Source organism: Polyodon spathula, chromosome 5 (genome assembly GCF_017654505.1).
Source record: "Polyodon spathula isolate WHYD16114869_AA chromosome 5, ASM1765450v1, whole genome shotgun sequence".
NCBI classification, from domain to species: Eukaryota; Metazoa; Chordata; class Actinopteri; order Acipenseriformes; family Polyodontidae; genus Polyodon; species Polyodon spathula.
The window spans coordinates 26,145,383-26,159,286 of NC_054538.1; the positions used below are offsets into that span (position 1 = coordinate 26,145,383).

At 36.1% G+C, this 13,904-nt stretch overlaps 1 protein-coding gene across 1 annotated transcript in view; it reads left to right on the top strand.

The window, feature by feature from the left end:
* Nucleotides 1-13,904, top strand: part of LOC121316386 (CUB and sushi domain-containing protein 1-like) — a 590,542-nt gene that overhangs the window by 492,357 nt on the left and 84,281 nt on the right. The window contains exons 34-37 of the mRNA XM_041251464.1: nucleotides 754-870; nucleotides 5,446-5,559; nucleotides 8,449-8,544; nucleotides 12,591-12,794. Of these exons, the coding sequence (XP_041107398.1) occupies nucleotides 754-870; nucleotides 5,446-5,559; nucleotides 8,449-8,544; nucleotides 12,591-12,794 (531 nt within the window). The remainder of the gene's footprint in view (nucleotides 1-753; nucleotides 871-5,445; nucleotides 5,560-8,448; nucleotides 8,545-12,590; nucleotides 12,795-13,904) is intronic.

Here is a 13,904-nt window from a genome sequence, read left to right on the forward strand (position 1 = left end):
TGTCTTGCCAGGTACTTGTACTGCATCTTTTGCCTCACCCTCTGTGTAAACAGGAACAAGGCTTCAGTGTTAATTATGTGCTACAAACATTACATTGAAAAAAAAATTACAATTGGAGATTATGATCATGAAACTCTAGCATATTTACTATGTCATCCTTTTTAGGGGGAAATCTTTAACTAGGGGGTTTGTACTTCATAATGGAACGCGCCCTAATCTAAATAAAGAGGGAAAGGTAATATGAGCAAAGGTTTTGGACTGGTTTGATGTGCAGACAGAGATGAGACAGGGTAGCTTATTTTGCTTTGGGCTTGCACATCCTGTAGGGTATTGTAGGCAGATTAAGGTGTAGGCCTAGGGGAATGACTGCCAAAAGATTTTGGAAATGCTGATGGTGGGACAAGAATTTGAGTGATCATTGTACCAAGGACCTGATGGATGAAAGTAACAAGAAGGATCAGAGACTCAAACCAACAAGTTTGTGAGACTAAAAAGCGAAGAGTTTTGTCAGTCCTGCTGTAATATAAGCAGCATATAAGCAGAAAGAATGTAAAACCAACAAAAAATACCAGGGTTAGGGATTTGATAAGAATATCCAGTCATCAAAATAATATACCTTGTCAAAAGTACATATTTACCTAATCAGTTAAAATTGCCTCATGGTACTTTATGTGGGGTTTTATTACTGTGATGTACAAACAATTACATTTTAATATATCTTAATGTAACATATGTTTGTGTTTATGTTTGCAGCTCTCTGTGGAGGCCAATACACTGGGTCAGGAGGGGTCGTTTTATCTCCTAGTTATCCACGTAATTACACAGCTGATCAGACATGTATATACTCAATTACTGTATCCAAAGAATTTGGTAAGTAAATAATTTTGAGATGTATCTTAAATGTGTAAATGCCTTAATTGACTATATGTCAAACTGCTGTTATATATAAGGCAAACATGGTAAAGCCTGTGATAACTACACCAACCAAATGTAAGAAGCCTTTAGAAATTATGTTTATGTATATCAATAAATTATATAGATTTTCTATCTATACAGATATGTATATATGATTCAGTGGTTGTAAATTCTAATCTGTAGTTTGTTAAAACCTCAAAGGAGGAAAAATAGATTTAACTATTGCCCTAACATCCTTACACCACCGGACAATAGTCTCCATCGGCCATGTGATTCGTTCACATCACTGTCAGTCCAGCCCCTTTTCAAAGGAACACCTTTCTTTCCTACACTCTTCACAAGAGAAGATGGCCGAACATCGATTCTGTGAGTTAACAGAAAATTCATTACAAAACATATTACAAAAGAAAGATGCTCCAAACATTGAAATGGTGATTAAAAAGTCACTATTACTATTTTCGGACTCGACGATGTAAACAAATATGATAACCGGGATATAAACTGGATTATGCAGCAGTCAGCAAGCTGCACAAAGAGCATATGTATAGTGTTAAGTCTGAGACATGTTGCATTTTTCTACTCAATTTACTCAAAGCCTCCACTAGTGTTTTCTACTATTATAATGACCTTGACTTGCATAAAGGAAAAACATTGAGTGAAATAGCTTGCATCACTTTATTTTCAAGGTGTGGTAGCTGATGCATAATCAACACATACAGAGAAACACCATCTGTAATTGACAAACCCAGGACTGGAAGACCCAAAAAGCTGTCTAACAAGGATGAGCAATACTTAAAGATAATATCCTTAAGGAATAGAAAGAAGACAAGCATTGAATTGACAACAGAACTGGCAGAAGGCACAATTGTCGTTGTTCATCCATCAACAGTCCAAAGCACCTTTAACCATCGTTCCACAGTCCAATTTATTTGTTCTTGTGAATATTTTAGCCTTTCAGTCTTGTTCCCCTTTCTTAAAAAAGGTATTCTTACAGCAACACATTCTTTAAGTTCTGATTTCAAGAGTGACCTTCATACTGTTGATCTGAATGTGCCTTCTGTCAATTCTGTTGTCAATTCAATGCTTGTCTTCTTTCTATTCCTGTTATTTAATTTTGAGTTTACATTTAACTTCCTACTGACTTGCAGTTTGTGCAGGGAAGCAGCAACTGCATTCCAATTAGAAATGCACTACTCTTTTGCTTGTGATCAGAAGTTTACTTAAAAAAAAAAAAAAATTATATATATATATATATACACACACACACACATTCTGTGTTGCATAGAATTATATCGGCTTGTTTAATGCAATTTTCTAAAATGGTTTGACTCCCAATTCTTAATATATCCCCTTCAGTCCCATAATGAAAACCCCAGGGTCTGAAAGGGGATATTGTAACAGTGCTGCTTTAATAGAAGCTATTGAGCTAACTAGTTATATCAAAGCAATCAAACCTTACAAGCAAATAGTATTATATAATTATCTCTGCCTTCATAACAGTGTACGTATATTTGTTTAGTGTGTGCATTTCAAAAGAAACAATACATTTCGTAAAATCTAAATATCGTACAATAAAATATTCAATTTTTGCTATTAAAGTTTCAGAAATGTATAGTCGCCATGGGGGGATTTTCTAATGTTTATTACTGTTTTGAAAATTGTTATGTAATATATAGTTCTAATTTGAACTAAAAATAAACACTTAATTGGCACAGGTAAATGTGGACCTTGCATCCTCTTAAATTAATTGGGGGAGGGATTTTATTGTAGCTTTAATTGTTTATTTATGTCTCATCAGTGATATTATGCATCTTCCCAGTCAGTTTTAATCACTATCTGATTTCAGCCCAGCAGGAAATGAAGCACACCGTATCAGAATCAATGTCAACATTACTACTGAATGACTTTTGTTTTCTCATGCTGTAGCAGGACACTGAAAAGGCTCTAGTTTATAAAACAATACAGATACCAGAATGTACAGGGGTTGAACTAACACCAGCCTTAAACAAACAATCAGCTGTAGGGCCTCAGCGAGCACTCAGAAAGGCTCTGCTCTGATTTTGGAGAGATACATGACCATTTCTCATTGTTTACTGCCTTTAATTCCTTCAGGGCAGTTGGGGGTGGAAACCTGTAATGAAATCTATTCTCCAGAAGGTCGCACAAGGTCACAACTTTGGAAACTGTTCCTAGTGAAACATCAGTAATTTGTACAGTCTTAGATCCAGAAACACCTGCAACCTCAGCATCTGCTGTACTTGTCAGTCGTCAATCAATCAGATGGTGACCATTGTGACTGAATTCCAGTAAAACATTCTTAATCCACTAATACATTCCTTAACAAACATTTGTTGTATTCAGATGAAACATATAAAACATGTACAAATGATCACATTAAAGGGAGGTGTTTTAATTGAGGTTTCACAACAGCTGAAGGGCTGCAGTGTTAGTGGACTGAAGAAAACCGCATTGTTAATAACTTGGTTATATTTGTTGAACTCTGTCCCCCTAATTGGAATGATTCACAGCATAATAAAGAATTAAATGTAGAAGGTTACAAACATCTGGTGATTTTACAAGCAAATCAAACCCTTAGCCTGCATGCAGTCTGAACTGTACAAAGTGCTTTGAAATTATATGCAATTAAGCTATTTCAGTTTTAAAGCCAGATGACCTCTCTCTAACAATCTGCCAGAACTGAATGCATTTATTTTGTTTTCTTACTTAGGTAAAATCACTTTTAATATTGCAATAACATATATATTAATTCACTGAGGCCATGTATGTGTACTGATGTGTAAGCAGTAGTGTAAACTATGTTAAATTACACCCCAGTTGCTTTGACGTTACAGTAACATTTTTTCTTGTAATATACATAATACTGTATATGCTCCTGCTATGCTGCATAGTTTTGTGCAATATAGAAATAAGGGCATATTTAAAAGTGTTATCTGTTTAACCCCTTTGTGCATGAAATATTGAAAATAGCTGGAAGTAGTTTTGGACACATACTAAATATATTTTTCATTTATATATTTTTTTCTATTGCTTTATATGGGGAAAAAATGGCATCCCCATATGAGGTCGCTATGCTTGAAAGGGTTAATTTCCATTTTTGGGGGGATTCTGTTCAATCAGGAAATTAATATTCTGTTAACAATTGTAATACACATTTACTGTTCATCATATACTACTTAAATATTCAACCTGTAGATGTATTGGCTTTTATAGACTATTATAAAATTGAATAGAATATGTGAGAAAAGTCTGACAGATGATTTCAGTATCTTATCCTCTACAAGTGACACCATAGCTAGGAACTGTTAAAGCCTCAAGTGGGTTATGTGGCGCTGATGTAATCTGCTTCTCCTTCCCTGTCATAATCTATCTTGTTTATACTAGTATTTCTTCCATTTAGAATTCTATTGTATTGTTTTGTGTTTCAAGCTTAGTGGGAGAGAGAATTGTGATTTGTTTCTGTTGATCAATTCAATATTGTGGCTTTAGATTGTAGGTCCCCCTGTTTGTGTAAGGCGCACATCAATTGTTTTCTCTCACCAACATTTTTCTCTGCTGGGATATTCCCAACAACAAACAACATGCAATAAAAAAGCTAGCCATTTACCAGGTTGCTTATACATAATGTCGGTTTGATTGATAGTGCAGTATTTCGAAATTCTCAAACAGAAATGGATAAGAGCGCAGAGAACAGAGCTTTTAACAGACTCCCAAAAGCAGGACTGGAATACAAAAAGCAGGTGTATGACATGTGTTTTTTTTATTTGTATTATTCCACTCATTTTTCTTTTGCAGGGGTTCGTTTGTTGCTCTCCAGGTTTACATTTTGTTGTGTTGTTTATTTTTTATTGCATTGCTTTGTACACAATATAAATCATATCAATGTGTCAACAGTTTGAACCCAGTGAATTAAGACTTAATAAGATAATATCTATGCCACTTCTTCCAAGCTTTAGATAATCCCAAGTGATTGAAACGTGACACATTTGCAATATGCTGTGATCATGATGAAAACAGGAGGAAGGAAAAATCAGTCAACAAGATAATACAAATTAGCACACCTTCTTGTTATTGTTGTAAATCTACACATCAGTAATCTTTACCCTATCACACATCAGAGAGACGTATGAGGGGAATGATTACAACATGTTTTTACAATATGTATGATATTGCTTCGGATTGAGATATGGATTGTCTTTTATAAACATTGATGGGACCGGTATTCCCTTGATTAAAGCATAACTAATACCAAGTATACCCTGCCTGTAATATCCAGCGTACTTTAAATCACTAGTTCAAGTAATACAACCTTTCTGTACTAGTAACTCAGAGGACAGCAAATATAGAAAACAAATATATTTAAATGGTAAAGACATGCTTGTTTCTATTAAAACCATTAGTGTTTCCATCCGTATCAAAATGAAATACCTACATGCCACAGTGAACCAGCACTCGGGGCCTGCTTGTGCAAAAATGCCAACTGATGTCAACCATGCAATTATGTCATTTCAGTTGTATTTGGACAGTTCGCATATTTCCAAACAGCAGTGAACGATGTGGTAGACCTATTTGATGGGGCAAACCAGAACGCCAGACTTCTTAGTTCCCTTGCAGGATCACATACAGGTAAATGCTGGACATACTATCTGTGAAAGGCTACAGTGGTGTAGGTGTGTGCATTTGTTGTTGAGTGATAGGCCAGAGGTTGTTGATCCACCCCACAAGCGAACATGATTTACTTACATGTAGTGAACAGCTCACATGACACTACCAGCAATGGTAGTGCAGCTAGGACATACAGGGGAGTATACATAAAGCAAAATAAAAACACTGTACAAAAACTATAAAATAAAAGGTGCCATGAAAATGCATGGAGGTCTCGCTTATTCACCTCGCTGTATATACTTGGTGGAATCTACAGTCCCTGAACTATGTTGAATAATAAACAAACTCCAGCTACTTGCCCGACTGTTGGTGGCTCCGACCCTGGTTTACCTTCACGGCGATCGGAAGCTTTCAGCAAGATATCTTGCTCTCTTTGTCCGGGTAGATATACAATGTTCAGCCCTTTGGCTTTGCAGCAGCCCTGAGGTAACTAAACAGAACCTTTTTATAACTGACGCCCCACTGGAACACCTACCTGCTGATTAGATTCCACAGCTGGTAATCACACACAGCAGGCAGACTCTCCCAGGAGAGTCAGGTACTTCATGAATTAATTACAACAATTGCAATAAACACACACTATTTACAATATACATTTACACATAAAACCCTCTTTATGTGCAGGGTCCTGCACTGTCACACTATCACAGAAATTATTATATTTATTTTAATGCAGAAGTCTTTTTAGATTGTTTCTTCTACTGAATAGTGGTGTCAGGTGCCAGCATTGATGCACTTGACAGCTGAAAGAGAAATAAAAATATTTTCAGCAATTACTGATTATTTGCTTGGCCCACTGAATGTTAAACACAGTGATACACAGCCTTCTTAAAACGTTTTATACAGCCCTAACCCATTAAGTACCAAATCAATTTTTTGTTGAAAAAATCTGAACACAAGCTGTATTTATAAAGTGTTATTTTCCAAAAAAGTTAATTACAGGCCTGAGTAAATTTTCTATTATTTTCGAGTATTTTGAGTATATATATATATATATATATATATATATATATATATATATATATATATATATATATATATATATACACACACACACACACACACACACACACACACACACACAGTGGCTTGCAAAAGTATTCAGACCCCTGACCAATTCTCTCATATTACCGAATTACAAATGGTACACTGAAATTTAGTTATGTTTGATATTTTATTTTTAAACACTGAAACACAGAATCAATTATTGTAAGGTGACATTGGTTTTATGTTGGGAAATATTTTTAAGAAAAATAAAAAACTGAAATATCTTGCTTGCATAAGTATTCAACCCCTGTGCTGCGGAAGCTCCCAGTTTTCACCAATGAAAGAAATCACCCTAACGAGGACACAATTACCTTAACATTGGCCTCCACCTGTGAACCATTAAAGTTTCTGTCACATATTCTGGATAAAAACCCCACTGTTGAAGGATCATTGGTAAGGCTGTGAATCTGAAGGAAAATGAAGGCCAAAGAGCATTCTACAGAAGTTAGAGATAAAGTAATACAAATGCATAGATTAGGGAAAGGGTACAAAATATTATCCAAGTGTTTGGATATCCCAGTGAGGACAGTTGGATCAATAATCAGGAAGTGGAAGCTGCATCACACCACCCAGGCACTGCCAAGAAAAGGCCGTCCCTCAAAACTCAGCACTCAAACAAGAAGGAGACTTGTGAGAAAAGCCACAGAGAGGTCAACAATCACTTTGAAGGAGCTACATAGTTCAATGGCTGGGAGTGGAGTAATGGTGCACCAGTCAACCATATCAAGAGCTCTGCATAACACTGGCATTTATGGGAGGGTGGCAAGACAGGAGCCGTTACTCAAAAAGTACCATCTGAAAGCACGTCTGGAGTTTGCCAGAAAGCATGAGAGTGACTCAGCTGCGATGTGGGAAAAGGTTTTGTGGTCAGATGAGACCAAGATAGAGCTTTTTGGCCAAATCTCGAAGCGCTGTGTGTGGCACAAACCTAACAATGCTCATGCCTCAAGACACACCATCCCTACAATGAAGTATGGTGGTGGCAGAATCATGCTGTGGGGATGCTTCTCATCAGCAGGGACTGACATCTTGTTACAATTGAAGGAAGAATGGATGGAGCAAAACACAGGAAAATACTGCAAGAGAATCTGCTTCAGTCAGCTAAAAAACTGAAGCTTGGGAGGAAATTTACCTTTCAGCAGGACAATGATCCCAGGCACAAGGCCAAAGCAACATTGGACTGGCTCAAGAACAAAAAGGTGAATGTCCTACAGTGGCCCAGTTAAAGTCCTGATCTCAATCCCATTGAGAATCTGTGGCACTATTTGAAAATTGCGGTCCACAAGCATTGTCCAACCAATCTGAACAACCTGGAGCAAATCTGCCAAGAAGAATGGGCCAAAATCACTCCAACACTGTGTGCAAAGCTGGTACATACTTACCACAAAAGACTTAAAGCGGTTATTTCACCGAAAGGTGGCTCTACCAAATATTAATGTTTGGGGGTTGAATACTTATGCAAGCAAGATATTTCAGTTTTTTTTTTTTCTTAAAAATATTTCCCAACATAAAATCAATGTCACATTACAATAATTGATTCTGAGTTTCAGTGTTTTAAAATAGAATATCGAACAGAACGAAATTTCAATGTACCATTTGTAATTCAGTAATATGAGAGAATTGGTCAGGGGTCTGAATACTTTTGCAAGGCACCGTATATATATATATATGGGAGCTTAAAATGTCATAATACTGTATTTCAAGATTATGTTATATAAAGTGTTTGTAGTTGTATGGCTCAGTCCTCATTATGTTATTATGCACACTTGCATTGCTTTCATGTTCTATTTATTCTACCTGTAGGAGAGACTTTACCTTTAGCCACATCTAATCAAATTCTGCTCAGGTTTCGTGCCAAAAGTGGTGCTTCTGCTAGAGGTTTCCACTTCATTTACCAAGGTAAGCAACATTACAAGGGGTTATTTTAATCCACCCCATTTACTGAATTGAGCCATATCTTTAGTTTACATAGATTTTGGAGGACCGGTACTGCATTTTAGAGTGTCAGTATTATTGAGATTATTATTATTATTAGTTTTTCTTTTATAAATCGGCATGCCAAAACCATCAAGAAGTGAAACAAAGACATGTTTAACAACATAATTAAAACCTTCTGTTGTTTTCTTTTTATTGTATTGAGCTTCTGATGGATTTTTATTTTTATTTTGTTGCATCTAATACTTTATGCTGAGCATTCTACTCTATAGAAATAATATCAGATAATTTAAATGTATGGAGATTTATCAATGATAACATAAAAATAGATATTATAGATACTGTAAATGCATATTTGATGCAGAATGAATAAAGAAAATGTGTCAATGCTACAGCGTAAAAAAATAACACACATGTTTCATGGCCATTATTTTATAGACTGATGCACAAAAGAAACACACTCTAATGGTCTCACATGTCTAATGGATTTAATTAAGTGTTTTAAACAGATATCAACAAAATCACAAAAAATGTGAACAAAAATACAGATCAAATAATCATATTGAATACTGAAGTTTTCAGTATGAAACGTGACACTGTCAAAATTAAAACATTACAAAGTTAGTATCAGGTATGACCTTCCTGAGCATTAACACAATCCTAGCAGCGTTGAAGCATAGACTTCATCAGCTTCTGGGTATACTGCTGTGGGATGTTCTGCCACGCTTCGTGTGCAGCAGCAGCCAGCTGGCAAAGGTTGGCTGGTTGCGGTTGTCTCCTGTGGATGGCACTGGCGATTTGTTCCCACAGATGTTCTATTGGACTAAAGGTCAGGAGAAAAAGCTGGCCACGGCAAGACCTCGACATTGTTTTCTTTAAGTCGTGCAATTGTAATCCTAGCATTGTGTGGTCTTGCATTTTCTTGATGTAAAATCTACAGTTCCAGATTGGCTTGCACAGTTGCCTCAAGGACTTTGTCAGTGTATCGCTTACTCACTGTGTGATCCTGAGCAAGTTACTTATAATTCATAAAAAAACGATAAAATTCGGTATAATTCAGAAATAAACCGCAAACGCAGAACATTATAATTACCATATGGGAGATGCTGAAACTGAAGAAGGAAATGTCTTCATTTAGACAATGTGGGGAAGCTATAAAAAAAGGGCCAACAATATATATATATATATATATATATATATATATATATATATATATATATATATATATATATATATATATATATATATCTAGATATTTAAACATCACTTTGAATTGAAATCAAGGGAAGTAATGTTAAAAGTTTACAATGCATTTGTAAGACCTCAACCAGGTCATCTCGCTACAAAAAGGATATTGCTGCTCTAGAAAGAGTGCAAAGAAGAACGACCAGAATTATTCCGGTTTAAAAGGCATGTCATAGGGAGACAGGCTAAAAGAATTGAATCTTTCAGTCTTGAACAAAGAAGACTACACGGCGATCTGATTCAAGCATTCAGAATTCTAAAAGGTATTGACAATGTTGACCCAAGGGACTTTTTCGGCCTCAAAAAAGAAACAAGGACCAGGGGGTCACAAATGGAGATTAGATAAAGGGGCATTCAGAACAGAAAATAGGAGGCACTTTTTTACAGAGAATTGTAGGAGTGTGGAACCAACTCCCCAGTAACGTTGTTGAAGCTGACACCCTGGGATCCTTCAAGAAGCTGCTTGATGAGATTCTGGGATCAATAAGCTACTAACAACCAAACGAGCAATATGGGCTGAATGGCCTCCTCCCGTTTGTAAACTTTCTTATGTTCTAACAGTGTAACAGTCAGCATAATACTCACCATGTCTCCACACACGTTGTCTTCCGTTATGTCTTTCAAGGGCAAAACGGCATTCATCAGTGAATAAAACACTCCACCACTCTCTCTGCCACCACCGCAGATGTTCTCTGGCCTACAGAAGATGGCGATTTTGTCTCTCAGCTGTCAACATGTTATCCCTGAAAGGCCTCCGAGCATGCAAATCATTTTCATATAGACGTCGATCTACAGACTTTCTTCCTGAAATTTCTCGTGCTGTAGCCAATGCAGTCTGAAAACAATTACGCAGATGGATCAGTCGGATGTGACCCTCCTAGGTTGTTGTGGTGACCCTCTGCCTTCCAGGACGGCCTGTCCCTCACAGAGCCGATTTCTTGGATTCTCTGGACTGTTGATTGTTGAAGCAGAACAGCTCAGAACTTCTCTCACAGAAGGGCCACCTTCAATCATGGCAATAGCAACCAGGCGATCTTCATTACTCAAGCGGTGCATGGTCGTGTCTTTCGTTGTTCTTGCGTTAATTAAAATCATGTCTTTTTGAATGGCTCTTTATACAGATTCTTAATCAGCTCAGCCTTAGCCATGTGTTTTCATTGTGCATCAGTACATATTTTTTCTTTACTTATGTATAATCTTTGAATTAAAAACCACATTCAACAAGAAAATATAAAGACGAAAATATTACATTAAGAAAACCACTGCTTGCACAGGCATTTTTTTTTCAGTAGTCTTTATTAAATACACAAACACAAAATATTAAAAACATTTTAAAACATTTCAAATATATAATTTAAAATTGGTTTAGCACGTCCACTGGTTCTACATTAGAATGGATTTTTTTTCTTTTCTTTTGCAAGTTATGACATGAAAATAGAGACAGAACCTTGTGACCCTAGAAAAATACCATTTGCTTGAGTCATAGGGGTTACGGCACATGTCAAATATATTAAATTAAAATAACCAGTGAGTGACAATGTGTTGGGAAAATGTAACCTTACGGTCTGTTTTTGATCTTTTTTTTTTTAGTTTAAAATATTAAAATGTCTGCCCTTTGTCAGATTTTTTTATTTATTTTTTTTTAAAGCTCAACACTCACTTCACTTCCTTGGTTTGTCAGAGTTGATTGTTATCAAGCATCATCATCCACTTTCTGTGAGCCATCGTGTGTCAGCTTTAGATACATCGGCACGGTTTTAACCAGGTTTTTGACGCTACCAACAAGTGCCTGTTATAAATGTACATACAGTGGTATAACTAAAGGAAGTCTGTCACTAAATGTAACCAAATTCCATCAGCTTCTATATAGGGGTAAGATTTTTGCTTGGAGAGAAGTGTCGAATTGTATTTCTCAGACTTCATACAGAAAACAGTAAAATTAAGATATGAGACACCTGCTGCATTATTTTTATTTTCTTCTAACACTTTTAAACAAACATTTCAGACAAACATGAATTGTTAAGTTTGTTTTGTTTCAGTTCTGATACAGCTTAGCATCATAAGAACAAGTTGTGTACAGGCTGTCCTCGCACTTACGACACAATTGGTTCCTGAAAGTCGCGTTGTAAGTCGAAGCATTGTAAATCGAAGCCCATTTTCCCATAGGAACAATGTTATAAATTGGAGTTACGTTCCAGACTTTTCAGCCAGATAATATAGTTTTACAAAAATGACCCTGTTATATTGTACTCATGCAAATATTTATTTAAATCTTAACACTCAGCCCGGTGATTACGCGCATATCACTCAGACACCTACCTGGCTTGTTTAAAAGTACAGACTTGGGGCTTTCCAATGACGCATTCAGTGTGTGTTTGTGGTACTCCCAGCAGGAAGTAAGTTTGTCTGAAGTTAAGCCCCTCATCATGTAACAGAGTTCACAGCTTAAGTTTCGTTTTGAGTTCATTGCTCAGTCATTGTTAAGGGCAAATAAATTATTTAAAAAAAAATTAAAAAAAAATTGTTACATGCATTAAAAAAAAAAGAAAAAAAAAAAGACTAAGTTAGGACAGGTACTGCGATTCAGGCACCGAGCATGCACACATGACGCATTGCTCAGTTCTCGCCATGTCGATATCGTAAAGTCGAAACAGGGTAATAATGCAAGAGTCATAAGTCGAGGATCGCCTGTATTTGTCTTTGAAAGTAAGATTTTGGCATTTTACAAGTACAAATACCGTAAGGATTCTTTGTTGCTTCAACAGCTGTTCCCCGCACAAGTGATACTCAGTGCAGCTCCATACCAGAGCCCAGGTATGGCAGGCGAATTGGTTCAGAGTTCTCAGCAGGGTCCATTGTTCGCTTTGAATGCAATCCTGGATATCTCCTGCAAGGTTCTAAAGCTATTAAGTGCCATGCTGTTCCAAATGCACTAGCACAGTGGAATGACACAATACCTACTTGTATAGGTGAGTAAATGTGGGAAGGTTGATTTTTAAGTGTAAATATTGAAATCACTTGCAAAAGCAGTGTAGGCTTAAATATGGGCTTTTTAATCAATGTATGTGCTACATGCTGTTCTTCTAGCTTTAAAAAAGAAACACCAGAAATGATACATGCTTTAAATGGGTATTAAAAGGGATAAAAGACACACAATACTGGACAGGAATAACTATTGGAATAAGTATAGTTACTTTCTAAAACATCCATATCCCAAAACTTTCTAATTTCAAATTAGTTTGGCAAAAAAATGAGAAAAAAACAGCAATGAAACGACTTGAATTCTTATTTTTTTACCTTGGTATACAGAGGATAATATTTCTGGTGTTTCCTTTGATGTGTTATTGCGTGTATGTTTGCATGGTACCATGAGAGTAAAGATCTAATAAGTGATCCAAAACACAAAACCCATTGCTGCCATCTGCTTTGTAGTCCCAAATCTACCAGAACTTTACAGAAATGTTATTGACATTTGCAGAAATCACAGGGTTTACTAAAATCCATTTGTCTGTCAAACAACCTTACCTAATCAAAATGATCAAGTTCCAAATTGCTTATAGTCCTGTCCTCACATGAATAATGACCTAGGGGTAAATTAAATTTAAAGCTATGGCAGATCTGCGTTCTGAGAAGCTACGAAAATTGTGCGGCTTTCAAGTTTCAGTTTCTCTTACTCAGCAACATCTATAAACAATTAATCTCAGCTAAATATGTTTATATGAAGTATTTTTCATAGATGGCCTACAAAATATAAAGTCACTTTATAGAGGAGCGTGTTGTAAAACGTATTACAGATTTTGTAGCATCCAATAGAGTATAATAAAACCAGCCTTAACTGGCATTAATTAGGACCAGAAAATGGTCATTAATGCAGTGTGCTGGGTTACAGAGGTGCAGAAAAATCTAATACTGTACCTAAAAAAAGGTATACATTACAAACTATTTAACACATTGTAAAGTAGACGTACTGTCCAGGTATACCCTGTAATTCAAGGATTATAGTAATATTAATTTTACTTTCTCTATTATGTAAATATTAATATTGTACTGTACACGTACCATACCCAGGGGATAAGAGG